The sequence below is a fragment of the Anas acuta genome, chromosome 15, assembly GCF_963932015.1.
Source record: "Anas acuta chromosome 15, bAnaAcu1.1, whole genome shotgun sequence".
NCBI classification, from domain to species: domain Eukaryota; kingdom Metazoa; phylum Chordata; class Aves; order Anseriformes; family Anatidae; genus Anas; species Anas acuta.
The window spans coordinates 8,616,187-8,629,149 of record NC_088993.1 but is presented as its reverse complement, the minus strand read 5'-3'; the positions used below and the strand labels follow the sequence as shown (position 1 = coordinate 8,629,149).

Sequence of the window (12,963 nt, the reverse complement as noted above, 5' to 3'; positions counted from 1 at the left end):
TTATTATTGCTGTACCTAGGAAGTCTTGAGAAAAAAGGTTGTGATCTGCTGCTCCGCATGGTGTGGAGCAACTTAGAACATAGAATCATTAAGGGTGGAAAAAAAACTTCAAAATCAGCTGGTCCAACCATCCCCCTAGTACCAATGTCACGCACTGAACCCTGTCCCTGAGCACCAGGTCCAATGCCTGACTGCTCTGAAAAGAAGTGTCTCCTCATTTCCAACTTAAACCTCCCTTGGCGCAACTTGAGGCCATTCCCTCTAGACAACTTGTGGTAAATACACACAACACTGCATACAGATTTTTTATTTTTTGGGTGGTCCGTTGTGGACCCGGGAGTTGCAGTTGGCGATCCTTTCAGTTCCATAATTCTCTGATTTGCACAGCGGCTGAACAGTGACATAAAGCCTCAAAACGAATCCACAAACGTTCAGAAAAGCCTCGAATCAGCTCTGACAGTTGTTCTGGAGGGAGGTTTCACACTCCCCGGGCCGCTTTTGGAACGCGATCGCGCCCCGAAGCGCTGCGGCCTCGCCTCCCTCAGCGCCGCCGCCTCACGGCGTTTGGGACCGGGCGGGCCCTGCGGGCGCTGAGGGCCACGCTCGGCAACCGACAGCCGGTGCAAAGCCCTCGTTTATCCCCGCCGTGTTTATCTTCCGGAGCGGCTGGGGGGCGGCTTTCCGGGGTGGAGCGTGTGCCGGGACCGGCCCGGCTCCGGGCCGTGTGGGAGCGGCTCTGGCTGAGGGAGGTGGTGAGCCCAGCGGGCACCATGAGCGGTGAGTGGGGGGTTCTGGCCGGTTCTGGGGGGGCTGCTGGGGCTGAGGTGGCCCTGGGGGTCCCCTGAACGGTCTGGGGGTCCCCTGAACGGCCCCTTCCCGGCCGTGCTCCCCCGCGGCGGGAGCGGGGAGCTTCGGTCCTTGGTAAGGGTCCCCGAACGTCCCCATCACCGCGCCCCGCTGCTGCCCCGGCCCCCTCACGGATGTTTTATCTCGGCAGGACTCAGGGGTATTCTCAGGAAATAAACGGCCAAAAGTAAATTGAAGCAACCCCTCACAAAATAAAGACTTTCTAACGTGCAGTTGGTGAGCCCTGGTGGGGTGACTGGGATGCAGGCACTGGGCTGACAGTCCATTCTGACGGGCAGCAGGTTTGTTTGCCGTGACAGCATCAGTGGCACTTAGTATGTCTTGAAGCACACTGATAAGTTTTTTTAAATTTTTTATTTTTTCCACGAAGAAGGGAGGTACTTTAGAAAATACTTTTCATGGCTCTGTTTCTACAACTTCAGTGATGGATGTCATCTCCAACCCTGAGGGTTGTCTGCGCTGAGAATTGGATCATAGCTTTTTCTTCCATCCTGATTTGAGGCATGGTGAGATTGCCAAAGATGCTAAGAAAAAAAAAATTGAAGAGCCAACTGAATTACCTAAACATTATGTTTTTTAGGAATAGCAGCCATTTCTGAAAATGAAACCAAAAATGAAAACAGCTGTATTTTTCTCTGTTTTGTTCTCACCTTTGTAGTAAGAAGAAAATGAAATACTACGAAAGAGGTGAAGAAAAAATAGATTGTTGTGGGGAAAATTGTAAATTAGCGTTGTGAAAAATGCAAGTACCAGTCAAATCTTTCAAACCATGGAAGAAGAAAGTTTCTTGAATGTTTCAGGTCTTAAAAGCGTAGACTAAATCCTAATTCTGAAGTTCTTGAGAGTCATTATTTTCATATGGAAAACCTCAGCCCTTCAATGATGAGTTCAGGCTGGGAGTGGCCTTGTGCAAATCAGTGCTTAAGTCTGGCTAGGTGACTTTGGAGCTCCATTTCAATTCAGTTTTGTGACTCAAAGGCAAGGTGGCACCTCTTGTGGCATAAAGAAAGGCTCATAATGTAGTTATTTAAAAAAAAAAGATACAGAATTAAGGGGACAGAAAATATTAAATTGCTTAAAAATAATAATGCATGATGTGATGCTAGGGCTAGTAATCCAAGTGGTTGGATAACCTATGCGTATGTAGCCCTTGCCAAGACCTATGTGAATTTTTTACCACTTAACACCATGGTCTATACTTATTTTCACGCCCAATTTTAGACCTGAAAATTAAAAGGGTTTCTCCTAAAATATATGTATAAGACCTCCTTTCTTAATGCCCATTATCTATTTATAACACATATTTTTTAACTACGGTGTGTTTCTAGTGGATGTGAAGGCAACTTCCTGTTGATTTCAGCATTTCTTAATAATACCTATTAATTACGTACAACTGTTTTATTGGACAGTGATGAAAAAAATAAACTTTCAATGTAAGTTACACAGGGATAGTAGAGTTATATACTTGTCAAAAATCAGGGATGTTGTCAGTTTTATGACAGCTTTGCCCAAGAAACAAGGCTAATTCAGTATGAGGCAGTGGAATCACAATAGTATAGTACTACAAGGTAGTATGTAAATCAGGCCTGGGGTTGTTTTTGACTTGTATCCTTCGAATGTATTAGAGCAAGCAAAAGCAGTTACAGGCTGCAATTTTACATTTAAGACTTCAAGAAGTATGTAAGAGCATTCTGAGTCTTCTTCTTTTTTTTTTTTTAAAAAAAAAACAAACAAAAAACACAAAACAAAAAAACATACAGGGATGAGGACAACCATACTTGTAAAGAATTGGATGGAAATCCTGTTTTCCTGTACTTGCATAGTGAATTTCTTCTGCTATATGTGTGGATATTTCTGTCACAGCATGGAGAGAAGTTTATTTTGAAAACAGGAAAACATGACCATCACAGCGAAGAATGGCAGGGTTACAGAGGCAGGTGCAGGACTTGAGACTCTTTTTAACTTTCTGACTGAACAATTGGAGATAGGAGGAGTCTCTTGTTTTTGCTATTTTATACTTATGTTTTCACAATTATTTCTAGACATATGTATGAACTTCCTTTTTTATTGTGGTAGTCTAAATATAGTCTCTTTCCGAGTAATGCTGGCTTTTGCGTTATATGTTTTGTATTTCTATGTGTGTTATTGGAGCTTTTACTGCTCTTCTCAATCAGTAGAAGGGTATTTTGCTCAGTTTGTAGTACACTGTTATTTTTTAAATTAACTAGAGTTGATCACACTCAGCTAGTACTTTTTGTGTGTGAATATATGCATATTTGTTTGAGGACTTTGTTTAGAAAATCATGAAGACTGCGAAAGAGGTAAATCTTTAACAGAGTTGGTAGAGGTTTGCTTTTACATTCCATCTAATTGAGACAAAAATAACTTCTAAAAATTGTGTACCATTTACAAGCATTGTTAGAGTACGACATTTTCTAGGTTTATTTCAAAGAAAAAACCCTATCCTTTGCTTGGAGGGAAAAAAGCAATCTTAATGTTTCAATTTCTAAGACAAAAAAACATAGGCTTTGTGAATATTATTTTTCATCTACCAATGAACTTTGTGTTAAACAGAGCAATAGTTGAGTTCTGCAGGCTTGCACTGAGCAGCAGCCTCAGCCAGCCCTCTGTATAGACATTCATTGGCCTACTAAGCCTGTTAACGGTGAAGGTGATCTGAACTAGCTATGGAAATCATTGGTCATCGTCATGTGCGGTCATAATTGTTATTAGCTCAAATTTAAGTACAATAAGGACAAAATAGACGTTATACTGCACTCTGCGTATACTTAAGGCTGTTTGATATCATGTTCTTTAGTCTTTTGGAACATTAATTAGCACAGTGATCATCTTCTGTGGGTTTTCTGTATTCTATGTTCAGAGTCTGGTATCTAGTTGCAAACCATTTCCATGTTATCAACTAGATAGAAAGGTGCCAAAGAGATTGAAATTTAAAAACCGGATTGCACTTGGAATACAAACTTAAGCCACATCATTAGTATTTTCATTTGAAAGATGTTTTTCAGATCGGGGTCTTATTAATTACGTGCATTTGTTTAGAAGTAATCTCAACCTTAATGTAAAGAGCAATGTCGCGTTATGCCTATTCTCCCAGGTGCACGGGTAGCATAAGACTGTAGAAGGAAGGAGTTTGAAACAGTGTGGAATATCTCCAGGTTTGTGTATGTTTGATGTTGCTGTTTATAAAGAGTTGTATTAAAAGTTGGGATTTAATCATTTTCTTTATTTTACAGTTCTGGGATTTATTATAAGGCAGTAGATGCATAGGGGTGTGTCTCCATTCTTGGCGATGTGCGCATGATAAGAACACTGAGCATGATTTTGTAAGACTGATTTCTGAAGCAGCACACAGTAGAGTAGTAAGGTTTATATGAATTAAGTGTTCTCTTCATAATGACGTAACTGTTTGGAAGGTAGAACCTACTTGGTGTAGGGTTTGTTTCTGGCGTTCTCTGCTAGTGTTGAGCACTGTGTGTGTTTTCAGCTGAGTTTGTGCACATTGGAGTATTTAAGTAACAGAACCAAACCTCAGTCACATGTCTGCACAGTTTGAGTCAGACTTCAGAATTGGAACTGTAATTTCTTGAGAATTCCCTATAATCAGACAAATAAGCATTGTGAAGCTTAGCACCTAAATCATACATATTTCCTCTTGTCTTTATTCAGGCATCATGTGTATTACAGACTTTTTTTTTTTACTCCCCCTCCTAGCCCCACGCTTAAGTTGCAACAAAGAGTAATTTCAGTAGGACAAATTCTTTGCCCTCCTGCTGGGATAGAAGTGAGCCCCTGTGAATAGGATTATGAAGATAGGAAATCCTGGGGCTGGCACCTGGCAGTGCTGGTCAGCAAGAGGTAGAGTCGTGTATATTTGATAGCCCTCTTTACTAGAGGTCTTATTGTGTGCTGCTTGATTTTTCAGTATCTGGAGAAACTTGCTGAGTTTTGATAATTGGCTTTCAGTCTGTGCATACATTAGTTGTATGTCCTTTGAGAGAAAAAGGAGAATAGAACAACTTTAACCACAGGCAGGTCAGAGAGATTTTTGAGGGATGTTTTGAGCCCAAGCTCAGAATAAGAAATGGTAGATGCAATGTAGGTTAATTAAACATCAAATTTTGTACTATTCACATGAGTTTATGAAGCATGTTTAGATGAGCAAAGTATGGTATTTGTTGTTGAAATGGCTCAGTTGTGTTGTGTGGTTGCTTGTGCAGTAACAAACTATGTTTTATAGGTTTTAATCTGGCAGAAGGCTGTGATGGTAGTTAAATTTTAAGGGCTTTATCGTAATAATTGTTCTCCATTCACCTAATTTAAAACTCTTTCTACAGTAAGGTTGCTTGGCAGTAACAGGGTATTCTTACTGTCTCTTTCCCATTTTCTATTCTTTTCTTGTGCTCTGATGATATACCACACTGGTAGTTTGTCCCAGTATGAGAATTTATGGGGTTGCAGGGTGAGCTGCATCATACACCTAATCCAACCAAAAAAAATAAAAATCTTAAACTAGGTCAGTTCCAGCCTTGCAATATGGCCCCACAGGTGGTTGTGCTAAGAAGCTAGGAGCAAGCTGTGCTGCCTGTGCACAATTAGATTATTTTTGATATTGCTGCAATATACCTTGTATCGTGAAACCACTCTTATTTTTAGTAAGACTTTAGATTGTTTTTCAGACAGTATTCCTGCATATTAGAGAGACACTACTTGAAACATCAAAATACAGGCCTATACCACATCATTTTACGTAGAGAAAATACATTAATAAATTTAATGGAATAACTGGCATATGAGGAAAATTTTTCACAGTGCTGATGTTGACTTCAATCTACTTTTCTCAAAACAGTGTTTATTTAATAATATAACTGTGTTGATTTTTCAGTTTCACAGAACAATGACACTAAAAGACAGTTTCTTCTAGAACGGTTACTGGATGCAGTTAAACAGGTGAGAAATCCAATTAATATTTCTACAGTATACATACTGTGTGTTGTCAGTACTGGCAGGATCTGTCTGTCTGTCTTTCTGTCTTCTTACCAGATAAAGAAGAAATCTTGTCTTGCATACAGTACTACTGAGTTTTTGTGTCTGCTAGCAAATGATTATTATGCATTGCTTGTTTAAAGTTCTTGTGTAGACAAATTATATTTGCAATACATATTCTATGTCTGAGTTAAATAGTAGTGTCCTGCAAAGCTAAATTGGATAATGTTACAGTAGCAACTTTTTTTCTTCACAGTAGGATTTTAATGAATGGGTTAAAATACAGTAAAGATGAGATTGATTTTCGTATCAATGTGAAGTTTAGCAAGTAGAATTTCATAGATTTTACTCAGTTTAAGAGAGTTTGTGAGGTAAAAGAATGCCTCAAAAGTTAGCCAACCAAATGTTTTACAGAGATTGATTCTTCTTTAATTGTAGCACTGAGCCAAGTAGGATTCACTGTTTGTTTTTGTGGGTATATGTTTAAAACTCAGAAGTAATATATATTTTTTTTTCATTGGGAAATGAAGGTGTGTTGTTCTGGCTAGCAAGAATTATGTGAACCGCAGGAGTCTGTTAGTGGAGCATGATGGTAAAAAGCACTTCTTGGTTGCAGGCTGTATTTGCCCATACTCTATTTTGTTTCCTTTTTGATTCTTAAATGGAAGTATTTCGGCATATTGAGTGTCCTAGCGTAACAAAAACTTCTTAAAATCTTTTTATTTCAGTGTCAAATACGATTTGGAGGAAGAAAAGAAATTGCTTCAGATTCTGATAGCAGGTAAAGTAGTCGAAGAAACTGTTAATATGCTCAGATTATGTATCATAATGACCCAAACCATAGGGCACAAAAAACTTAATACAAAAAAAAGACCAAAGCACCACAAAACAAACAAACAAAAACGTTAAATAAAAAACTGTTCCTTTTGTTTGTGTAGACACTAATGCAGGACTCTGAACTTTTCATCTTGTTACATGAATTTGACAGTTTAACAAAGAAGATTCTTCAATATGAAGTTACAAATGTTTAAGTGGCTGTAGAGTTAATGACTAAGCATTGAATTCTTAGGCTTGAACATGAGACTAGTAGGGCCTGTTTTCCCCCAAAACTCTCCTAAAATGAATGTGTCTTTTACCTTGTATTACTCTGTTTTGTGTAGCTTGATGCTTAAGTGTCAAGTGTGTTTAACACATACTCATAAAGAAAATTTTCATTCCTTTTTTTCGTTATTCCTGGCACATTTAAACCTATTTTCCTTTGTTTTCTGTATGACAGGTTATTTCTTTTTATTACTGCAAGTCAAAAAACTGTCATTTAAAGTTGCACCTGTTGTTGGATATGGCTTATTGGTTTCAAAGGTTTTTAAGAAGAAAACTGGCAGACAGGGATTGCAGTGTTTCTGTATCATGGTTTCTCAGAATTTGACTTATCAAAAAATGTCAAATAAAACTGCAGGATTAAATGCAGTTGTTTATTTTCCCCTTTTTAATGTCCTTTAAGTTTGACTCTGCGTTTTGGGAAAGTTAATTATCTACTGACCACTTATGAATTATGTATACGATTGTTTCTTTCCAGTCCCCTCCCAATGCAGTCTTTAAGAATATGTCTAAGGATGTGGTTTCATTGCTTCTGGAAAGCCAGCAAAACAATTATTTGCTGCTAAAGGGAGGGGTGAGGCTTCATGTATCTGTAGCCTTTCAATATACAAAGGGAGCTTATAAGAAAGATGCAGAATGACTTCTTACCAGGGCTTGTAGTGTAACAGGACAAGGGGCAATGTTCTTAAACTAAAAGAGAGACTTAGATTGGATATAAGGAAGGAATTTTTTGCAATGAGGTTGGTGAAACACTGTAACAGGTTGCCCAGAGAAGCTGTGGATGTGCAATCATTGGAAGTATCCAAAGTCAGGTTGGATGGGATTTGGCAACCTCATCTTGCCAAAGATGTCCCTGCCCACAGCAGGGTGGTTGGGCAGAGTGATCTTTAAGGGTCCCTTCCAACCCAAAGCATTCTGTGATACCCTGTTAAGGTTCCTGACTTCAGTACTATGCACTTGCACCACCTTGTTATGTAATTCCTGATCATCCAGTCCCCTCTGAATTAATTTAACAGAAGTAGTAGTAATGCAAAAAGATAACTTGCTGCCATTCAAGTGAGTTGAAATCAGTTCCATAAAATATCTGGTGAATGTTAGAGTCCCTGCAAGGAAGGGAAGATCGTGCAGTGGAAAGCAATGGGAAATAGTAAGAAGGAGGAAGAAGCAACAAGAGATGAGAGGAACATCTTTCAGGATGCTTTTTGTTTCATCTTTTTCACCTTTCGGGAGCAGCTTGTAAATGCAACTGTAATGAAACTCCAGGGTAATGCTACTCCACGGCAGCTTAATCCTGCCTGACTTTTGGGTACTACTGTCATTCCGTCCTCTCCCTAGCTGTTTTGGCCTACGTTATTTTTGGAAATAATGTAGTGTCCTGTTCAACTGGTGTGGTGGGAACAGTTTAGTGGAGGGTTTGCTCAGTTTGGTGGACAGAAGTTGGTGCAAGGGAGGTAGCAGGAAGGTGCATGTTGGGATAAAGTGATGGTGGGACTGAAGCACCCAGCAGTTAGTGACTGCACAGCTGTAGCTGTTGGCACAGAAGCATCCGCTAGAGATTGTTCTTTAATCTCTGTTGTTTATTTAATGGGAGATGGTGTACTGACAATGGTTTGCCTGTCTAGCAGGCTATATAAACTCAGTGTGATGGAAGTACTTCCTTTGTAGAACACATTCTCTGGATATAAAACTTCTGCTTTGTGGCTCACACAAACTGAGGAATTACTTTGCTGCAGTTGTTTAATACTTTGAGGGATGGCCTTTAATATTTAGCTTCTGATAAACAGTGGGAGTTGCAATTCAACAGATAAAACGCTGACCAGATTTTACTTATATTTTCCTTAGAATTCAGTGGACATGCAGAATAATGGATTACAGCTACATAGTTTCATTCAGAACATTCAGGAGGAAGTGGAAATTGCATTAATGGATACATAGATATTTAATTTCATTGCATTTTGGATTGTTACTATGGTATATTGTTACTTGTGAGATAATTTTGAAGATAGGCTCAGAGTTTAGATAAAAATCCAGTGAAGTCCATGGTTCTCCACATTTTGTACTCTGAGCTTTTTTTGTCTTTGAGGTTATAATTGTTCAGAGTGCTACTATGTCTAGTAGTCTAGATTATTACTCTGTTTTTCTACATTTCTTTATTTAACATGCATTCATGATACTATCTAGTAAATTCACGATGTGTATTGGGCATTGCAGAATATTTTTTTGTATCTTGTTTTACTAATGGTTAAAATCTATAAAATGCTGCATGGTTTTCTTGCTTTTTTTCTCAGTGCATGTAGATTTTTAATAACATGGTTCACAGAAACCAGTTTCTGTTCTGCTTTTTCTGAATTGAAAAGTCAAGTAGACTTTTTTTTTTTTTTTTTTGGTCATTTATCTGCTGGAATTTCCGTTTTTAACAGCAGTGGTTATTTTTAGCAAAAAGTAATCATAACTGCTCAAAAATCTTCTTGAGAACTGTTAGAACGATATTCTACTTCATTAGTGTTGCAGGTTAAGTTTTCCTAACATAGATGTACATGCTTAAAAGCTGTACTGCCCAGGCAGTTATGGTAGACATGCAAATTTTTCTGTCCTCTTTCAGTGCTTCTCCTGATATCCTGTGCTTTTTTGTGTCCCTGAATAGAACTCTGTTCTCCTGGAACGCACAGGCAGAGTCCTCAGCCACTTTATCAGCTGTTCTTATCTAATTGCTTGATATTTTAGTTCAAGTATCTTTCCTTCCTTTTAGTAACCAGTTTTGGCAGCTGGGTGACACCTCTCTTAAAACTTAAACCTTAAGTGTTACTTACTTAATAACATTTAAAGAAAACCAATGCAAATTCCTTGTTGGCCATGTAACTTCCATTATACTTTAAGCCTTACTATTCTTTGTAGGTTACAATAATATTACTGGTTTTGGCAAGGGCACAGTTTTAATACTTGTGTAAAAATTGATATGTTAACTGGGTTATGTATAAAAAAAAAAAAAAGGGGGGGTGGGGTGGGGAATTTATAAATAGTATAACAGAGAATGACATCAGAAGCTGAAGATTAAATGCATCACTAGAAAATCTTGCTTCTTGTTTTTGGCATAAGGAAGCATAGTTTATGCCTAAAATGTAAGAGGGACATTAAAATGTTTAATTGTTTTCCTAGGCTTGAATTACAATGTACAGGTCATGTACAGTATAGGTCATTTTAGTATATTTTCAGAAAATCATTTGGTGCCTGTGTAGTACATAGTACATTTATGACAATATAATTATGTTTTCACATATGCATTGCATTAAAAGTAGGCAACCCAGAGTTGAAATACCATGGTTAACGAACACTATAGCCGGTGTGGATGATTTTTCAAAGTGATTGCTAATTCTTCTAAATGTAATTTGTGCCCCAGCTTTGAATAGCCGTGATGAGACTATGGCTATGTTTTACTGTTTGCCAATAATGAGATTAGTGCATACAAAGGATCTTCATTATGCATAAAATAAGGGTTCACCTTTACATTCTCTACTCAGAGATTTGGAGTAAATCTGTTATAGAGAAATGTAGTTGATTGTGCTTTTCACAGGATTTCTTGTTAAAATTCTGTTGCAGAGTCACTTGTTTGTGTGCTCAGTTTGAAGCTGTGTTACAGCACGGTCTGAGGAGGAGCCGAGGATTAGCATTAACAGCAGCAGCAATCAAACAGGCAGCAGGTTTCTCCAGTAAAACTGAAACAGGTAATTCACTTATCATAACCATTCAATTTTTTAAAAAAATTGTTAAGCGCAAGTGATAAGATTTCTAATGGAAGTTTTGAGCAGTGAACCAAGTTGTCAGCTGTTGGTGGAATACTTGGAATCTTGTTAAGCAGTGAAAATGGTTATTGCTCTTTTAATCCAGTGGTTAACTTTCATACTGAGCTTCTGTAGGAGTTTTGGTACTTGAAAATGTTTACTTCCTACAGTTCCATCATGAATAATATCACTGACAAATATATTTTGACATCTGTTAGGAATGAACATTGTGTAATTGTGTTGTTTATATTCCAGTGGTTTCATTTTTAACCTTATCTTATTCTGTTCTTTAACTGCAATTTTCTGTAGCATCAGATATGCTTAACCCATAAGTATTAATGTCATTTTAAAAGCAAAACTTATATTGTTTTTATTGGGTGGATAGCCAAGACATTTTTTTAAATTACTTTTTACGTATTTTGAAAAAGTTGTATCTTTATTTTTGTTCTTTCACTTTAAATCTCAGCTTGTGTGCTTTATCAAAAGTATGTGCAGGTGTTCATTAGTTTTGTGGTGAAGTTTAACATACAGCACATCTTTTATCTTCTCCTAACCAGTATGCACATCTTAAAATGAAGCGTTTCTTTTTGGCTTTCAAAACATGTAACACAGTGTGGTATTTTTTCTTTTTTTAATATTCTATGATATTGGAATTGTTAAAATGCTTTGATCTCCAACCATAACTTCCCATTCCACCACACAGTTGCATGTAATAATGTTTATGTTAACACTTTATGTGTAGGTTGATATATTGGTGCTCTTAAATTGCTGTAACAAGGGGCTTGTTTCCAGCTGATGATAGGGGGAAATGTTGTTCTTGTGTGCTGACTTTCCTGCTGATCGGTTAGATCCTTCAGACTTTGCTTTCTTGGGGAGTTGAAAAAACTATGCTTTTAGAGAAGTCTGGAAGTCTCTTTTACTTAGTAACGGGCAGACTAAATGAACAAATAAAAAAAAAAAAAAAAAAAAAAAAGAATCATCTGTTTACATAAGCCTTGCAGATTTTCAGCTCTCCTGAATGCTTTTATTCTCCTTGTGAGTGTTTGTAATTGGGGATTAGGTACTCTGTGGTGCCATTCATTCTCCAGGTAGTTTTCGTTCTATTTTATCACTTTAACGGGTAGCGATTTAGTTGTCTGTTCTTTTCTTTTCCTCTGGCTTGTAGGTGATAGTCTTATGCTTTGATGTAGAGAATGCTCACCTGTGTTATGCTTTCTATGATTTATGCAAATGATGCATCTTTTAATTTTATGCATTCTGTATAACCCTGCTGTTTTTCTCATCTGTTCGTAACATAAAGGGTGTATGACATCTTTGGTCTTGTCTTTTGAGATGTTAGTCATAAGATGTACAAAGATGCATCTAGGCTACTTGGGAACTTAACAATTTAGCTACATGGCTGTCCTCTGTCTTATTTGGGAGCTTGTCAGTGATGTGATGTGGAGGAAGAGGAGAAGGTCAGGGAAGTTATTTATGGTTGGGGAAAGGAAAAGGAAGGAAACGTTCCTTAAGCTTTTTAAGGAGTAAAAAGAATGTATTGAAGTTGAAGAACAAAATCAGGGCTGCTATGTAGCAATCAAACTGAATGCTGTACAGTGACTAAAACGAGGAGCCTTTTACTTCATTACTTTATTTAGTACTTTACACAGGGAGATTACTGGCCTCCACTGCATTTATCTTTGCCAGTTACAGTATTTCTTTTCTGAAATTAGTTGCAAGGTACCTCCATATTTTTATCGCTTTCAGACAAATTATTTTGGTATGATTTATATTAGTTTCTGTCTAACATAGTCACAGGTGTCATTTTTTTCTTTAACATTGTGGAATACTGCTGTTTAGGCTGTATATTCAGCCTTTGACAGTTGAAAAGCAAAATTATCCGGCAGTGTTTTTTATTTGAAATTTACAGGTAGCTCATAACAAACCTCTCTTCCAAGAAGTTTAAAAACGTGGGGTACTCACTTCACATCTAAGATCTTCATTTTTTTTTAACTTATTTGAAAATTAAAGTTTTAATTAGAAACTTCAGTTGTAGTTGATTGAACCTATCATTTGTCTTGCTTAATTTTTTTTTTTAAATATATATTCAAGTAAACAACAACAAAATTCTTAATAGCAATCTGATTCGGTATCATTTTATGGCATAGGCAAGAGAGACATATGCAACTTCTTTATTCTCATATATTAAGCAAACTAAACAACAACAAACAATAAA

General features: G+C 37.5%; 1 protein-coding gene across 4 annotated transcripts in view; it reads left to right on the top strand.

Moving 5' to 3' along the window:
- The first annotated feature begins 355 nt into the window (after positions 1-355).
- Positions 356-12,963, top strand: part of SNX29 (sorting nexin 29) — a 133,715-nt gene continuing 121,107 nt past the window's right edge. For 2 of the 4 annotated variants that reach the window (XM_068699833.1, XM_068699832.1), the window contains exons 1-4: positions 356-777; positions 5,771-5,835; positions 6,600-6,652; positions 10,567-10,691. In XM_068699833.1, the coding sequence (XP_068555934.1) occupies positions 771-777; positions 5,771-5,835; positions 6,600-6,652; positions 10,567-10,691 (250 nt within the window). In that variant the 5' untranslated portion in view covers positions 356-770. The remainder of the gene's footprint in view (positions 778-5,770; positions 5,836-6,599; positions 6,653-10,566; positions 10,692-12,963) is intronic. The other 2 variants (XR_011101751.1, XM_068699831.1) reach the window with 1 other exon arrangement.